Below are 14,322 nucleotides of genomic sequence, written 5' to 3'. Positions count from 1 at the left end.
CCTGTCACTTGCCCATACATCCTCTCTCACATTCATTCACACTGCATTCACCACACAGGCACACAACCACCCACCAACCCATAATATTCAAACACACACTACCACATTCATACTCATTCACCCACAAGTCACCCACTCACACCTTCTCTTACACCCACGCATTGCATTCTCTACACAGGCACATGGTCACCCACACAGAACATTCAAAAACACACCATCACATTCATAATCATTCACCCACCGTATAAGTCACTCATACACCTTTTCTTACCTCCACCATTGGATTCCATACACAGGAAAACACCCACCCACCCAGAACATTCCAAAACACACACTCACATTCATACTCATTCGCCCACCAGTCACTCACACCTTCTCTTACATTCACTCATTGCATTCTCTGCACAGGTACACACCCATCCACCCACAACACACAAAAACTCACTATCAAATTCATATGCATTCACACGACAGTGACTCACACCCTCTGTTACACCCACTCATTGTATTCTCTACACAGTCACACACCCACCCAGAACATTCAAAAACACATCATCATATTCATGCTCATTCACCCACCAGTCACTCACTCACACCTTCGCTTGCCTCGACGCATTGCATTCTCTACACAGGCACACACCCACCCAACCATCCACCCACAAAATTCAAAAACATACCATCACATTCATACTCATTCACTCACCAGTCAAACACTCACAACTTTGCTTAGATCCATTCATTGCATTCTGTACACAGGCACATAACCACCCACAACATTAATAAACACACCACCACAATCATACTCATTCACCCACCAGTCACTGATACCTTCTCTTACATCCACTCATTGCATTCTCTACACAGGCACATACCAACCCAGAACATTCAAAAAGATACCATCACCTTCATACTCATTCCCCCACCAGTCAATCACTCACACCTTAGCTTATATCCACTCGTTGTATTTTCTACAGAGGCACACATCCACCCACCAGGAACATTCAAAAACACACTATTTATTTTATTTTATTTTATTTTTTAAATTTATATAGCGCACATACAGCCCAGGGGCATTGTGGCGCTGTTACTTGCAGCAGACTTAGTTACATTATGCATAGCTTACAACATTGGGCGCAGAGATGTAATACAGGTCATGCATAAAAAAGCGTACACAGTTAAGATATTCACATAGGTGATGAACGTAATGTACGGGGTAGAGGAGATCAGGCGAATGGGATGGTTTTCGTGGTTTTACGGAAGGCAGTGAGTGAGGGTTCTGCTCGCAGGGAAGTGGGGAGGGCATTCCAGTGCTGGGCAGCTAAGTAGGGGAAACTGGCTCCACCTATCACATTCATACTCATTCACTGACAAGTTACTCACTCACACCTCTGGGTACATTCACTCATTTCATTCGCTACAGAGCCACGCAACCAGCACATTCAAAAACACACCATCACATTCATACTCATTTACCCACTAGTCACTCACACCTTCTCTTACACCCACTCATTGCATTCTCTACACAGGCACACACCAACCTAGAACATTCAAAAACATACCATCACATTCATACTCAGTCACACACTCACACCTTTGCTTACATCCACTCATTGCATTCTCTACACAGGCACACACCCACCCACCCACCCACCCACAGCATTAAAGAACACACATCACATCACATCACATTACTTCTCATTCACCCGCCATGCACATACATATATCTGACAAGCACTTCACACATGCAAAATACACATCATATGATTTAAAAAAGCCTTCTACCTTTTTCTTGCAGCTTTGGTCTGTCCTTCCAGGCCAAAATCAGCTGCCCGTGCTGCTCACAAACAGGAACCAAGAACCTGTGTGAGCTTCCTGTTTCCTCTATGTGAGCTGCAAGGTAGAAGGGGTTGGAGCTGAGTGTGGCATGTGACAAGTGCCACATATCACAGTCAGCTCTGACACCAATCCCTACTGCGTGCATCCCCAGGCCAGCCTTCACCCTGATAGGTGGGGACTCCCCAGACCTGGTGTGGTGGGGGCCCTCTGCACTGCAGGGGCTGCAGGCCGCAGCTACACCAGGAGCTTCTGGTCTTTTTGTAAAAGATTGTTTTTATTGTTTTAAATAATTGGGATCGCAACAGAGTCCCCAGGCGTCCTTCTTTGAATATACTTAGAACACACACCTAAGGTTGGATTTATTGGGCCTCTGTTAGGAGAGTTGACTTTCCAGATCCCTCCACCAGTGAGGTGAATAATGAGTGTCCAATGCAGAGGAGAGCTCTGTTCTCAATGCATCCCCTGGGCAAATTGGGGGTACCTGCTGCTGGAATAAAGCCTGCATCACTGCCAGTCCCAATGCCTCCCAGGACCTATCGGTGAAGGACCCCTGGAAGTATGCACCCTTGATTAGGGAGCCAAAGAACAAGAACACATTTGTCCCTGAGACCTCTGAGATGGGAGCGCAACACATAGGAGCCAAGACAGCCTGGATTCCTTCATTTCCCACCGTTGTTGGTGTGAACTTTGATACAAATTCAAACTTTGTAACCCTTTTCTTTTAATTCTTTATAGAAAATTGCACACATATGCTGAAGCACCATCGAGTCACATTATTTGGTTTTCTTTAAAGACTTCAAACATTGCATGTTTTTCTTGTGGAACATTGAGCCATTTAACATTGTATACTTAATATTTTAGTGTAAACTATCATTCTGACCTTGTTTCATTTAATAGAAAGCATCACATTCAATCAAATCATTTTCTACAACCAACAAGATTATTCTTGAATTGGAACACTAACATTAACGCTGTATTAGTTATCATCTTTGAACTAGAAAAACAGTGCCACATTAAAGTTCTCACATTAAAAAAGAATGCAACGATATTTTTCCAAATGTACCACCCAAAGAAAGGTATAGGTATAGGATGATGTCCAGTGGCCAAAACAAAAATACAATGCACATAAATAAGTTAGAGCATGGGTAATCATGTGCTGTCAGAAAAAGGCAGATGATTGTAGGTAGACAGAACAATGCAGGAATAGAAAGTCTGAAAAAGGCAGATGATGTGGAGGTAAACCGCAGCATATGAACTCCTAAAACCTAACCAAGGAGCAGAGACCAATTCAAAAGAAAACGACTTATCCTTTGGCTAGAGCAGTGCATGCCTAAACATGCTTCACTGCTGATCTCTTACCATACCATGACCAACGACAATAAACCTTACATGCACATACCACAACACACCCTCATCATGATGCACCACGACTCTAAAGTGCAACATGGGCAGGGTAGTTTGTGCAGTAATGAAATCACAGTTGGATTGCTGTAGCTGCCTGAATGTAGGTGTCTCAAATTGGATTCCACATCAACTTTAATTACCCTAGAATGCAGTGTTGAGGGTATTTAGAGGTGCTAGGAAAAGTTCACATTGTTTCCCTGTAGGAAATTTACAACACAGGCATGTGTCCAGTGCAGGAGAGTCCCTGAAAACCTTCTCTGGTAATTTTTGATGATCAAATTAAATTGTAGAGTCTTATTCATTGGATACTGTTTACATGTCCTCCAAAATACCCTCTAGAGCACATTTCTAATTACTCTATTACGGAACTGGCTCTCCCAAGATTCTCCTCATATTAACAAAATAAGAGTTTAAACAGTGAAACTTTTGTCTGCCAGATAACTGAAGCAACAGATCAAAATTCCTCTTCTCTGTATTCTCCTATATTCACATCAATTCTGCACCTTGAGGTAGTTCATTCTGTTTGAATGTGCAAGATATATGTTTGCTCACTCCTTCACTCTTTTTAATGGATCTCTGAAGGGAGCAATATTCTTGCCCATTGTCAGGCCAGTTTTAAATCATGTCACAAAAGTCCATGTTTCTTCCAGATTGGAGTGACTGTAATTTTAAAGTCTGATATTCCTGCTAATCCATATAATTACCAGAAAGACCATTATGCCTCTGCACCAAGATAGAAATGGTGTGGATTGTTATGCTATTTGAATGCATTATTTGCAAGATGGGTACTGCTGGCTAAGCTCTTTAATGTTGTCCGTAATATCCCAGCACATCCTTCTTATCACTGTTCGATCTCTTTTTTGGACTCCTCTACTTGCAAGAACATTGACATTCCCCCAGCGCACTAAAGCACATATTGTTATGTTATGTTGATTTATACCATGCACCGTTACCTCCTACGGTCAGTGTCCAGGCTCTCATGTGGTTCTGCAAAAGAGGAAGGCGGTGGGGTTCCTGAGGATGGGATGAGAGGATAGGTTCAGAACCAGTGAATGTTGTTTGCATGTGGGAGTTGGTACGGGAGGCCCATGCATTAGAACCATAAGAGTAAAAAAATAGTGCCTCGAGAGTGTGACAGTGTTTGTGTTGTTATTAGTGTTGCAAGTGATGTTGGGTGGGTTGTGGTTGTGCTCACTGGCTAGATTGTATCCATAAGGGATCCAGAGTTGCAGGTGGCTGTTACTGATCGACTATCTGGTGTCTTGATGTTTAGTTGTGTTGTTGGCAGTTGTATGGACTATTTGGCGGGTGGTTTATTCTAAGTGTACTTCCATAAACCCAGAGAGATGGTGGGATGTGAACATTGAATTGATTCTTGGTGTGTTTATGTGTAGTGTGGCTAGCCCAAGGTCTAGTGTAGTTGTGTTGGTTATGTTGGAGGAGCAGGAAGGGGGCTGGGTTAGTAGGTCAGTCGGTTTGATGGAGCCTCTGGAGTGACTCTTTGGTTGACGCTTGATGTTATCAACCAACGTTCTTGGTTTTGGGTCTTCGGCCCATCTTGTTGGGACATGGAAGGTGTCTGAGCAAGGAGGTGGAGTGGTTCTGTGTTCTGGTCCTATAAACTATTGGTGTTGTGAAACTGTGTCCCTGTGTGTATTACTTTTTGGTCTATCATGGTTTTCACAATCAGTTGTGTGTCATCTGCATAGTTGTATGCTGTTGTCCGTGTGTTCAAATGATTTTCATCAGTGGGCACATGTAGATGTTAAAAAGCAGAAGGGAGAGGCTGGATCTCTGTGGGACTCTGCAGGATTTATTTTTGGTGTTTGGGTGAACGGTGGTAGATGGGTTCTTTCTGTTCATTTTGTTAGGATTGAGGTAAGATTGAGGTAAGCCACTTTAATGTGGATTCCTGTATGCCACATCTCATCAGCCTTTTTAATAGTGTTGCAGGGTTGATTGTATCGAAAGCTACTATGTTCAATAGTATGAGGGCCGATTGGGCATCCTTGTCTGTGTTTATTTTCAGGTCGTCCCATATCGATAGGAACACTGGTTCTGTGCCTCACATTGGTCTGAAGCCAACTTGTCACCGGTCAAGTATTCCATTTGTTTCCACATATTTAAGTGGATCTTGTACACATGGTTCCCCAGGATCTTTGCTGGGTAGGGCAGGTTGGATATCAGTCTGTAGTTGCTTGGGTCTTCTGCACTTTCTGATTCTTTTTTGATCAGTAGTTTTATGTATCCTGATTTGAAGGTGGACAGATTGATTCCTCTTTTGAGTGATAGGTTCCTTAGGTTCCGGAAGTGTGTCACAAGGGTTCTGTGACTGAGGATTCCTTTGAAGATGTCAGGGGGCAAGGGTCCCTTGTGGATCCTGCATGGTTGGTGTCCTTGATCAGTATGCCGATTGGTGATTGGTTCTAGGCAGGTGAGTTTTGCTGTAGTCTGTATTTCGCCCAGTGTCTGTAGTTCGGCGGGTGTGGTTGTATTTGCCACGGTTGTGTTGATGGTCAGCTGGATTGTATCTATTTTTGAACTCAGGTGGTTGATGATGTTGTCACAGAGTGCTTGTGTCGGGATGATGGCTTCTAGCAGGATGAGGTTGTTTTTATCTAGTTGATGATTCTGAAGAGTTCTTTCTGTGGACTGTTTGCCGATTCTATTTTTGTGGCATAATAGTATTGTTTTGCTTTGAGGACTGTTAATTTATATAGTATGAGCTGTCTTTGGTATTTTATTTTTTCTTCTCTGTGTATTTTTCTCTCCATATTCTTTCCATTTTGCTGCTGGCTCTTCTGATTTTTCAGTTCTTCTGAGAATCATTTTTCTGCCAGTATTTTTGGTTTGGACGGCTTTGAATGGTTTTTCTGGTGCCAGGTCATCTAAGGCCTTGTTGATCCAGGTGTTGAGTGTGTTTGCTGCATCTATGGTTGTTTCAATGGGTTCTGTTCAGCTTGGAAGGGTCGATCCTAGTAAATTTGCTAATGCCTCCAGGTCTAGGTTCTTCCAGTTTCTTTTCTAACTGGCATGGAGCAAATCTCTTCCGGCTGGTAGGTGGATTTGGAGTGCGATGTAGAATGGTATCAAGTAATGGTCGCTTCATACCATCGGTGTAGGTGCCGCAGATTCGCATAGTTCTTCTCTGCAGAAAATTGCGTCCAAGGTGTGTCCGGTGTTGTCTGTGGATCCATTTACTATTTGCTTGAAATGCAATGTTTCCAGGAGTGCGCCAAGTGAGTTTGCTGTGGTTTCATTTTTTTTTTCAAACCAAATGTTGATGTTTCCCACTATGACTATGACTAGGTTGTCATGGTAGGTTGATAAAAAAGCAGTGGCGTCAGCTAATTTTGTTGCTAAACTGGCTTTGTAAAATGTTGTAAGATGTTGGTTTGTAGATCAGAAGGAATACTATGTTGGTTTGGTCTTTGAGTTCAGTCTTGATGAGGAGCGATTCACAGTCTTCTACATCGGTTGGAATGAGTTAAGACGCTTGGATGTGTTCTTTGTGTATAATTGCGATTCTGCCTCATCTTCTGTTTTCTGCATGTATTAATTTTAAGTTGTCTGGTATAGCTTTGTTCGCGATTACTTTGTTGTTGTCTGGTAACCAGGTTTCTGTAGGAAAGAGCACGTCTGTGCCTCCTTCGCTTAGAAGATCAAGTATTATTATTGAGTGTTTTGCCATGGATCTAATGTTGGAAAGGCTGCAGTGTAGCTTGTTTGATTTTCATTTTGGGCTTTTGTTTGTGTTGTTAGTTTTGTTTGGTGTGTTACCGGTTGGGATTCCGTTGCTGGCATTTCTCTCCTGGTTGTGCCTGTTGAGAGGGGAAGGAAGATTTTTGGTGGTCAGCCTCTTCATTGAGTAGACTGATTAGGTTGATGGCAGGGTTTATTGATTTTGATTCATTCCGGCTAGTGAGTTGTGTTGGTGCCTGTCCTTTGTTCCAGTCTTTGGTGATGTAGGGCGTGTAGAGAGAAATGGATTCCAGTTTGTCCCTGATTCTAGTTGGAGTATGGTCCATTGTGTAATCCGGGTTGGGGTGGTTTATCAATTTTCGTGTTGCATTTGGCATACTGGTGGGGTCTGTATTTATTTCGCTTCTTGCCTGTGAGTTCCTTGTTGGTGGTCTGACTTTACTTACCAAGCAGTCGTATCTGGAGAGGTAGTGAACAATGTAGTCTGTTTTTGCTCTGTTCTTTGAGTGTGTCCTCGGGTCATCTGGAACTTCTTTACCCAGTTTTTCAGAGTTGTGAGATCTTGCTGGTTGGCACCTTCCTGTGCAGCTGAAGTTTCATTAATATTTCTGTTGTCCATCATAGCTGCTTTGTCTTTCTTGTGGCGAGGCATGGTGTTTGGGTTGTGGGTTGGATTACTTTGAGTGGGTGTCCTCTTTGGATTGGTATGTTTCTTGGCCCTTGCTGTTCAGTCTTCGTGGTGTAGTTGTTCAGTCTTTGTGGTTAGTTGTTGCTTGTAGTTGGTGAGGGTGTGGTTGTTGAACCAGGGGTTGTGAACCCTCGTGGTTTGGTTTTTTACTGGTATTTCTTTTGTGGCTTTGTAAAGGAGGTCCCAGACATGACCTGCACCCCTGCCCCTGATTTCGAGCTACCAGGATGGTACTCACCAAGGCACGTGACGTATGAGGAGCAAATTAACCAACAGAGAGTTGCACTAGCACTCTGCCCAGTATACATTAGAAGATCCGTACCTGTTGAAGCACCCATAACCAGAAAACCCTGGGCAGCACGGTACCCTATCAGACAGCCATACCTGCCGCCAATACGAAATGAGGAGTGCCTACATACGATCCACAAAGAGACCCCAAGAGCCCTAATGGAAGGCCATTGGAAATGACACAAGGGCCTAAACAGACTCATGAATGAACAAAAAGTCACTATCGACTAGAACACGCCAACGTAAGTAAAGACTAAATAAATATAATGGACACAGAGAATAGACAATGATAAAACATGAGGAAACAGAGCTACGAGACAATATGGAAGCAACCAACCTGTTAACCGTCTGTAAATAGGCATGGAACGCAAGATGCTAAGAAATCGATACTGCTTGCAATGCTTAGTAGAATATTAGAAGCGGCATGCGCCAACTATATAGCTACCTCAAGAGGCACGTTATACGAGTGTGACTCCATTTCGTAAAGCAGAAATGGGCCCAGGCTGCCAGAGGCCTGGCAGGCCAAGTTTCACAACTCAGCTAGAAAAGAGAGGAAGAACGGAATCTCAACATAGAGCGGCTCATGCCTAAGAAATCGAGGTCACCCAGAGAGTGGAGGAGAGCATCAACTCGCAAGAACCAAACTTCAGAGCATACCAGCTAACCCTTGAAGGTCAAGATAAGAGAGGCCCAGGCAGGTGGTAGGGCCCAAACAGAATTAAATGCAATAAAAGCTTGAAAACTGAAGCAGATCCATGGTGATCAGACACGTGACCAGCCAGGCGCAAAGAGGTACCATCGCCTGATGTCATGCAGAACCCAAGATGTCATAACCTTTCCCGATAAGAGACTACAGTCTCGAGGCCAAACCCAGACAACTAATTGACACATAGCCCTAAAATACTGATTGATGGAAGGGAGGCAGGGTGAAACTTGGTACACCAGGCCCTTGGTTGTCCATTCTGCATGCTGCTAATTAAAATGTGGATTTATGTCTAGGGGTGTAACCTGACCAATCACAATGGACCAAGGTATCTGGAGTCCTATAGAAGGCAGAACCAATGAGACGTCGTACTTGTGATGACATCAATCACGTGTGATGTAGTGGGATGGGCGTAAATGCCCACCAGATAAGAGTTATCTAATCCGCATGCCCTATTATCATATACAGATATAGCACCTATACTTAAGTTACCTTTCCTAACCAATTATATTGCATGTTGAGTTTTGTAGAGTTAGACGTCAATGATGACGAATATTGCCTATAAGAATTACTGTTCAACTGAAGTTCGAGGAAGTCGGAGCCAGACAGGTGATCGCAATGCTGCTGATTCCCATTTGTTTCTTTGTTCTCTGTACTTGCCATTAAACAGACTTCCCTTTGCCAACTTACTGAGTCGTGCTGGAGTATGTGAATCCTGCACCCCCTGTCCTCACATGGTGCAGCTTTCTTTTCCTACAAGTTCTAGTGGGTGAGCGCTGATCTATGGGCCCGTCAGTAAATTCCTCCCCTCGTGAACAGCTCTGATGTAGTTTTAGGTGTTTTTCTAGGGGGTCATTTGGTTGTGGTTATTGAACCAAGGGTTGTAATCCCTTGCAGTTCAGTCTTTTACTGGTATTTCCTTTGTGGGTCCGATTGATTTTTGGTGTTTATCTCAGGGCTCTTTGGTTGTGGTTGTCGAACCAGGAGCTGTAAATGCTTGCGATTTGGTCATTTATTGGTATTTCCTTTGTGGCCCTGATGTGGTTTTGTTTTTTATCTTGGGGGACCTTTGGTTGATGTTGTAGGATAAACTCTGTCTAGTAACAATGTTTTGAAGTTGCCTGGTAGTTTCTGCTAATATAGGTGGTTGAGTTGTTGTGTAGGTTCAGGTGAATAGCTGTTAAACACCTGTGAATGGGCTAGCTAGGGCAGCAGGTATAGGGGTTGGCTATGTGGTGTGGTTCAGTTTGGGGTTGTTGAAAGATAGGTTGTGGCTTAGGAAGAGGACAGGCTGTGTGACTAGCTAATAGTTGAATTGGTAGGGACTTAGTGGATCTCATGGCGGTGACCCCCAAGTGCTGGCCAGCCATCCGGATGGGCAGCCCGTGGGTTAAGGACACCACCATGGGGTGGGGACACCTAGGGTTGGAGTACCATGCTAGGTGGGAAGAGCAGGGTACAAGGCCCACCATTCACCACATGCTGAATTTTCTATTTGAGCAGGGAGGGGTACAGCTGCCTTGTGACCGGCATAAGCGATATTGACACCAGAGGTTTGGCCAGTGCTATACAGCCTATTGTGCTTATGCTGGGTCCTCTCATCTTTTGGTACAAAGACATCCTGCACTTTAACATATACTTTTTATGTATGGGTTATGTCAACACGACAAGCCAGGCATCCCTCAATATTAAAAAGTTGATTTATTTTCTGTTCATCCACAAGATTCAATTAAATCCAAAATATTGCACATCATTATAGTCATATACTTCTATAGTAAAATAGCAAGCAATATTAAAACAATATATATACATGATGAACATCTTGATTCATTCATTTCTGGGTATTACACCATTAGAGATCAAAGTGCTCAGTGCAGTTTAAAAGAGGTTTTGTTCATAAAACTATTTAGTTTACATGAATACTCTAGTTCTACGTTTCCAGGCTATACCCATACATTTAGGTACAAAAATGGGGACATGCTTTGAGGGGTAGAATTAGATACATTTTTTGCAAAGTTAAAACTACACACCACAAGCAACCTAAGAAGCAGGAATAATAACTTTCTACTAGACAAGTTGTATAAAGGGCAAATAAAAGGAAAATGTGTTTTTCGCTTCTTTCACACAATCGCAATTAGCACATTTATTAGTTTTCCCTTTTCCAACCACAGGTGAAGGCAGCAACTGGGAGTTTGCCAAAGTGAAAACTGACATATAAAGTTGCTACATACACAGGCTTTTTCCTCATTTAAATATACCTATGGACCCTATTGTAGAGATGTGAATGTCTGAAAGTGTTCTTTTGTATGTCCCCTGCATCTGATGTGTCTCTCGGCAAATCTCCGTCCTCTTACACATGAATTTCAAGTTCTTCTTCCTCTGCACGTATGCACTAATCTATGAAATCACCAGCAGATCAAGTAATTTACCTCATTGGGTAATGTTTTTTTTTTTTATCGTGAACCTACCTTGTATCTGAGGGTTTTTCATCAGATATATGAATCCAAACCTCATGGTTGTGCTGCCTGATTCAATCCCAGCAAAAAACAGAATCAAAGTGGACATTGTCAAAGTCTCCCAGTTGAAAAAAGAAGCTGGATTATCTTTCTCCTGAAACAAAAATTAATCAATTTTTTAAAAGAGAACAATATATATTTATCAACAGAGCTTCAAAAATAGGTAGATCAATATGAAAGTAAACACATCAGCATAGGCGACCACTACTTTGCAGGTCTTTTCACCATTTAAATGAACATGTTCACATTCTTTAAACAAAATACCAATTGTACTGGTATCACCAACCAAATTTTTGTTCTTGCAAATCTTTAAGGAGTTTGGGCAACTACCTCACTTTTTATAAGAATGTTCGGCCTAGTCTTTGTAGAGAAACCCCTTGCAAGGTGAACAAGGTTGTATTTCCACTAAAATAAAGATGTGCCAGCAAAGTACTCTGCTGCCGCGGAACGTTCTTGCAAAATCAGCATGAGCAACACTTTATGAAGGCACACAGCATCATTAGTGACATAAATTACATAATGTACAAATCCAAATGGCTGGTTGGTGAGACCCTCTACATAGGGTAAGGGATGCCAGGTCATTGGTCCCAGACCCTTCTGTCCAATTTCTTCCTCGTGGGTTTCTTCTTGCGCGTCATTAGGCATGAAGCTACAATTAATTGGTCATTATGCAAAGAAAAAAAATACATGATCTATCTCTAACCTAATGTGAAACTGGTACTGCAGACAAGGGCTAAGAGTATTCTTCGAGATCATTGCATCTAACAGACTACAGCTCGATTCCAGACATGTTGGCACCTGACTAAATCTTCCCACCCTCATTTTAGATTTGCTGTTCTGCCCCTCGTGGCACCTCGCAGCACAAATCCTGTGACCTATGGTGAAGGCAACTGGTCCCTGATTTCTGATCTTTTCTGATCGATTGGCAGTCTAACAATTTTATGGCCGGTGGTCTGGGACTGACTGGTACTTTGGAATGCTGGGGTTCTTGGATGGGGCCTGAAGGTCGGAGGCTTGTGTCCTCCTTTTCATGGGATTGCTTTTTTCAGAGCTCTCAACGCCCTTGTGGTCTTGCAGGGTACATTCCTTCTGGGATACGAATGCTGGCAACATGAGACAATTAAGGGTCTATGAATCGCCGCAGCTCTGGCCTTTCTCACTGGTGCCCAAGCTACAACCTATTCCTGCATACACACACTCATTTCCATATGTGTGGCTCTGGCATGCGGGACTGGCTACAGTACAAAGCTAGGCCTTGATTTCTTTGTTTTTTGTTTAAATATTTTATTAAGATTAATGAGGTTATAAGGCTTCCAGTTCATATAATGGAACAAATCGAGATATGCAAGTGATAGAGCAAATAACTTACCTAAAATAGAGTTACACAATATTAGAGCCTTATATGGTATTATAGAAAATAAGTAGACTGATGCACAAGAATGCATTTTAAGATAAACTAATAGTTGTGATATAACATGTTTCCTGAACATTAACAGACGAATGACAAACAGGACAAACATGAACAAAAAGAAGGGGGGGTAAGGTATTTGCCGAGATGAACAATGTTAACAGAATATTGTCATATCTATTAGCTGTATCCTCTAAGAATTATATGAATGGCTGCCATTTCAATTCATGCTTGAGCTTTAAAATTGGAGATGTTGCATTTCATTTTTCAATTCTATGGATATTACATATCCACCATATTTTAAAATGTAGACGCTTAAGAACTTTCCAATTAAGTGTTATAGCTTGAATTTCTATTACAATTAAGAGGTCAAACAAATAACATTTGTTTTTTGTCAATCTCTGGCTGTATAGTTGTGCTACCAAGATAAAGAAAGCTAAGGCAGAAATCTTGTTGCAGATAAAAAAATATGCTTAAAAGATTTCTAGGTGTTTTTCCCAAAATACTTTAACACCTGCACACTCAACAATTATATGTTTAAAGGAGCCTTGAGTAAGAAGGCAACTCAAACAATTGTCATTTTGTATAATTCCTGCCTTGAAGAGAATTAGTGGGGTAAGAAAAGGCTCTATGGTGGAAGAAGTTCAAGGTGTGAAAAAGGCTTGCTGATGTGATAACCTTGGAGATGTTTTTCCACAAAGAGGGCCATACTAGTTGGGTATCTGTTGAAGAAAAGTCTTGCTTCCATGCTACTAGACATTTCCATGCATCTTCATTAGTTGATATCAATGACAATATCTTATAAAACATGGAAGCCGTAAAATTTGAGTTTGACATATGTTGTACTCTTTCAACCTGAGAGACGATAGCTTTACATATTAATGAATCCACATTTTCCATATTTGTATCAATCAAACTCAAATATTGCTGCATAAATAACATCGGCATACATAATTTAGTTGCAATATCATTAAAGGTGAGTGAAACTCCTTGAGTAAACAGTTGTTTTACATATTGAATACCCATAGAGAGCCATGGTTTCCAACAGATAATTATTTTGTTGACTTTTATTGAGGGATTCATCCAAGTATATTGTGAAATAAACTGGGATATTTTTGTAACAGATGGAAACAATTAGGATCAAAGATATTGGACAGAAAGATTAATGCTATCACTGGTAAAAAAATCTATTGTTTCTCTTGGTGTTGGGGCAACCAGCAAGAGTATGGGGAAAACCATTGCCCTCTCTAAAAGAAGTCAATTAGGCATATTAGAGTAAGTAGGAATGAACCACAGCTGTGCTTGACGTAATACAAATGCCATATGATATATATTTTTTTTATCCGGGAAGCCCACTGCGCCATTAGTTTGTGACTTTTTAAGTTTGCATAAAGAAATTCTTCGCTTCTTTTTCCCCCAGAGAAATTTGAGAATAAAGAAATCCAGTCATTTAAACAAATAAGGGGGGAGGGGATTGGGAGCATGTATAGAAAGTAAATTATGATTGGGGAGATCATCATTTTGATAGATTTTAGCCTACCCCGCCATGATAAATAAAGGGGGGAGCATGAATTAGTAAGCTCTTTTACTCTAGCTAGGATAGTTGGAGTATTTTGTTTGATAATATCTTTGGTGTAGGATGATATGTGAATGCCCAGATATTTGATACCTGTGAGGCACCATTTCATATCAGAGAACTTAATGTTAAGTTTAGTACAGTGAAATTGAGTGGTACAATTTCTGACTTATCTGTATTGAACTTGTATCCTGATGCTAG

At 41.7% G+C, this 14,322-nt stretch overlaps 1 protein-coding gene across 1 annotated transcript in view; it reads right to left on the bottom strand.

Moving 5' to 3' along the window:
- LOC138567794 (cytochrome P450 2F2-like) overlaps nucleotides 1–14,322 on the bottom strand; it is an 832,705-nt gene that overhangs the window by 329,155 nt on the left and 489,228 nt on the right. Inside the window, exon 6 of the mRNA XM_069646284.1 lies at nucleotides 11,090–11,231. Within this exon, the coding sequence (XP_069502385.1) occupies nucleotides 11,090–11,231 (142 nt within the window). The remainder of the gene's footprint in view (nucleotides 1–11,089; nucleotides 11,232–14,322) is intronic.

This window comes from Ambystoma mexicanum, chromosome 2p (genome assembly GCF_040938575.1).
Source record: "Ambystoma mexicanum isolate Mex_15411 chromosome 2p, UKY_AmexF1_1, whole genome shotgun sequence".
NCBI lineage: Eukaryota > Metazoa > Chordata > Amphibia > Caudata > Ambystomatidae > Ambystoma > Ambystoma mexicanum.
The sequence above is the reverse complement of the archived record's forward strand: the minus strand, read 5'-3'. Positions and strand labels throughout refer to the sequence as shown.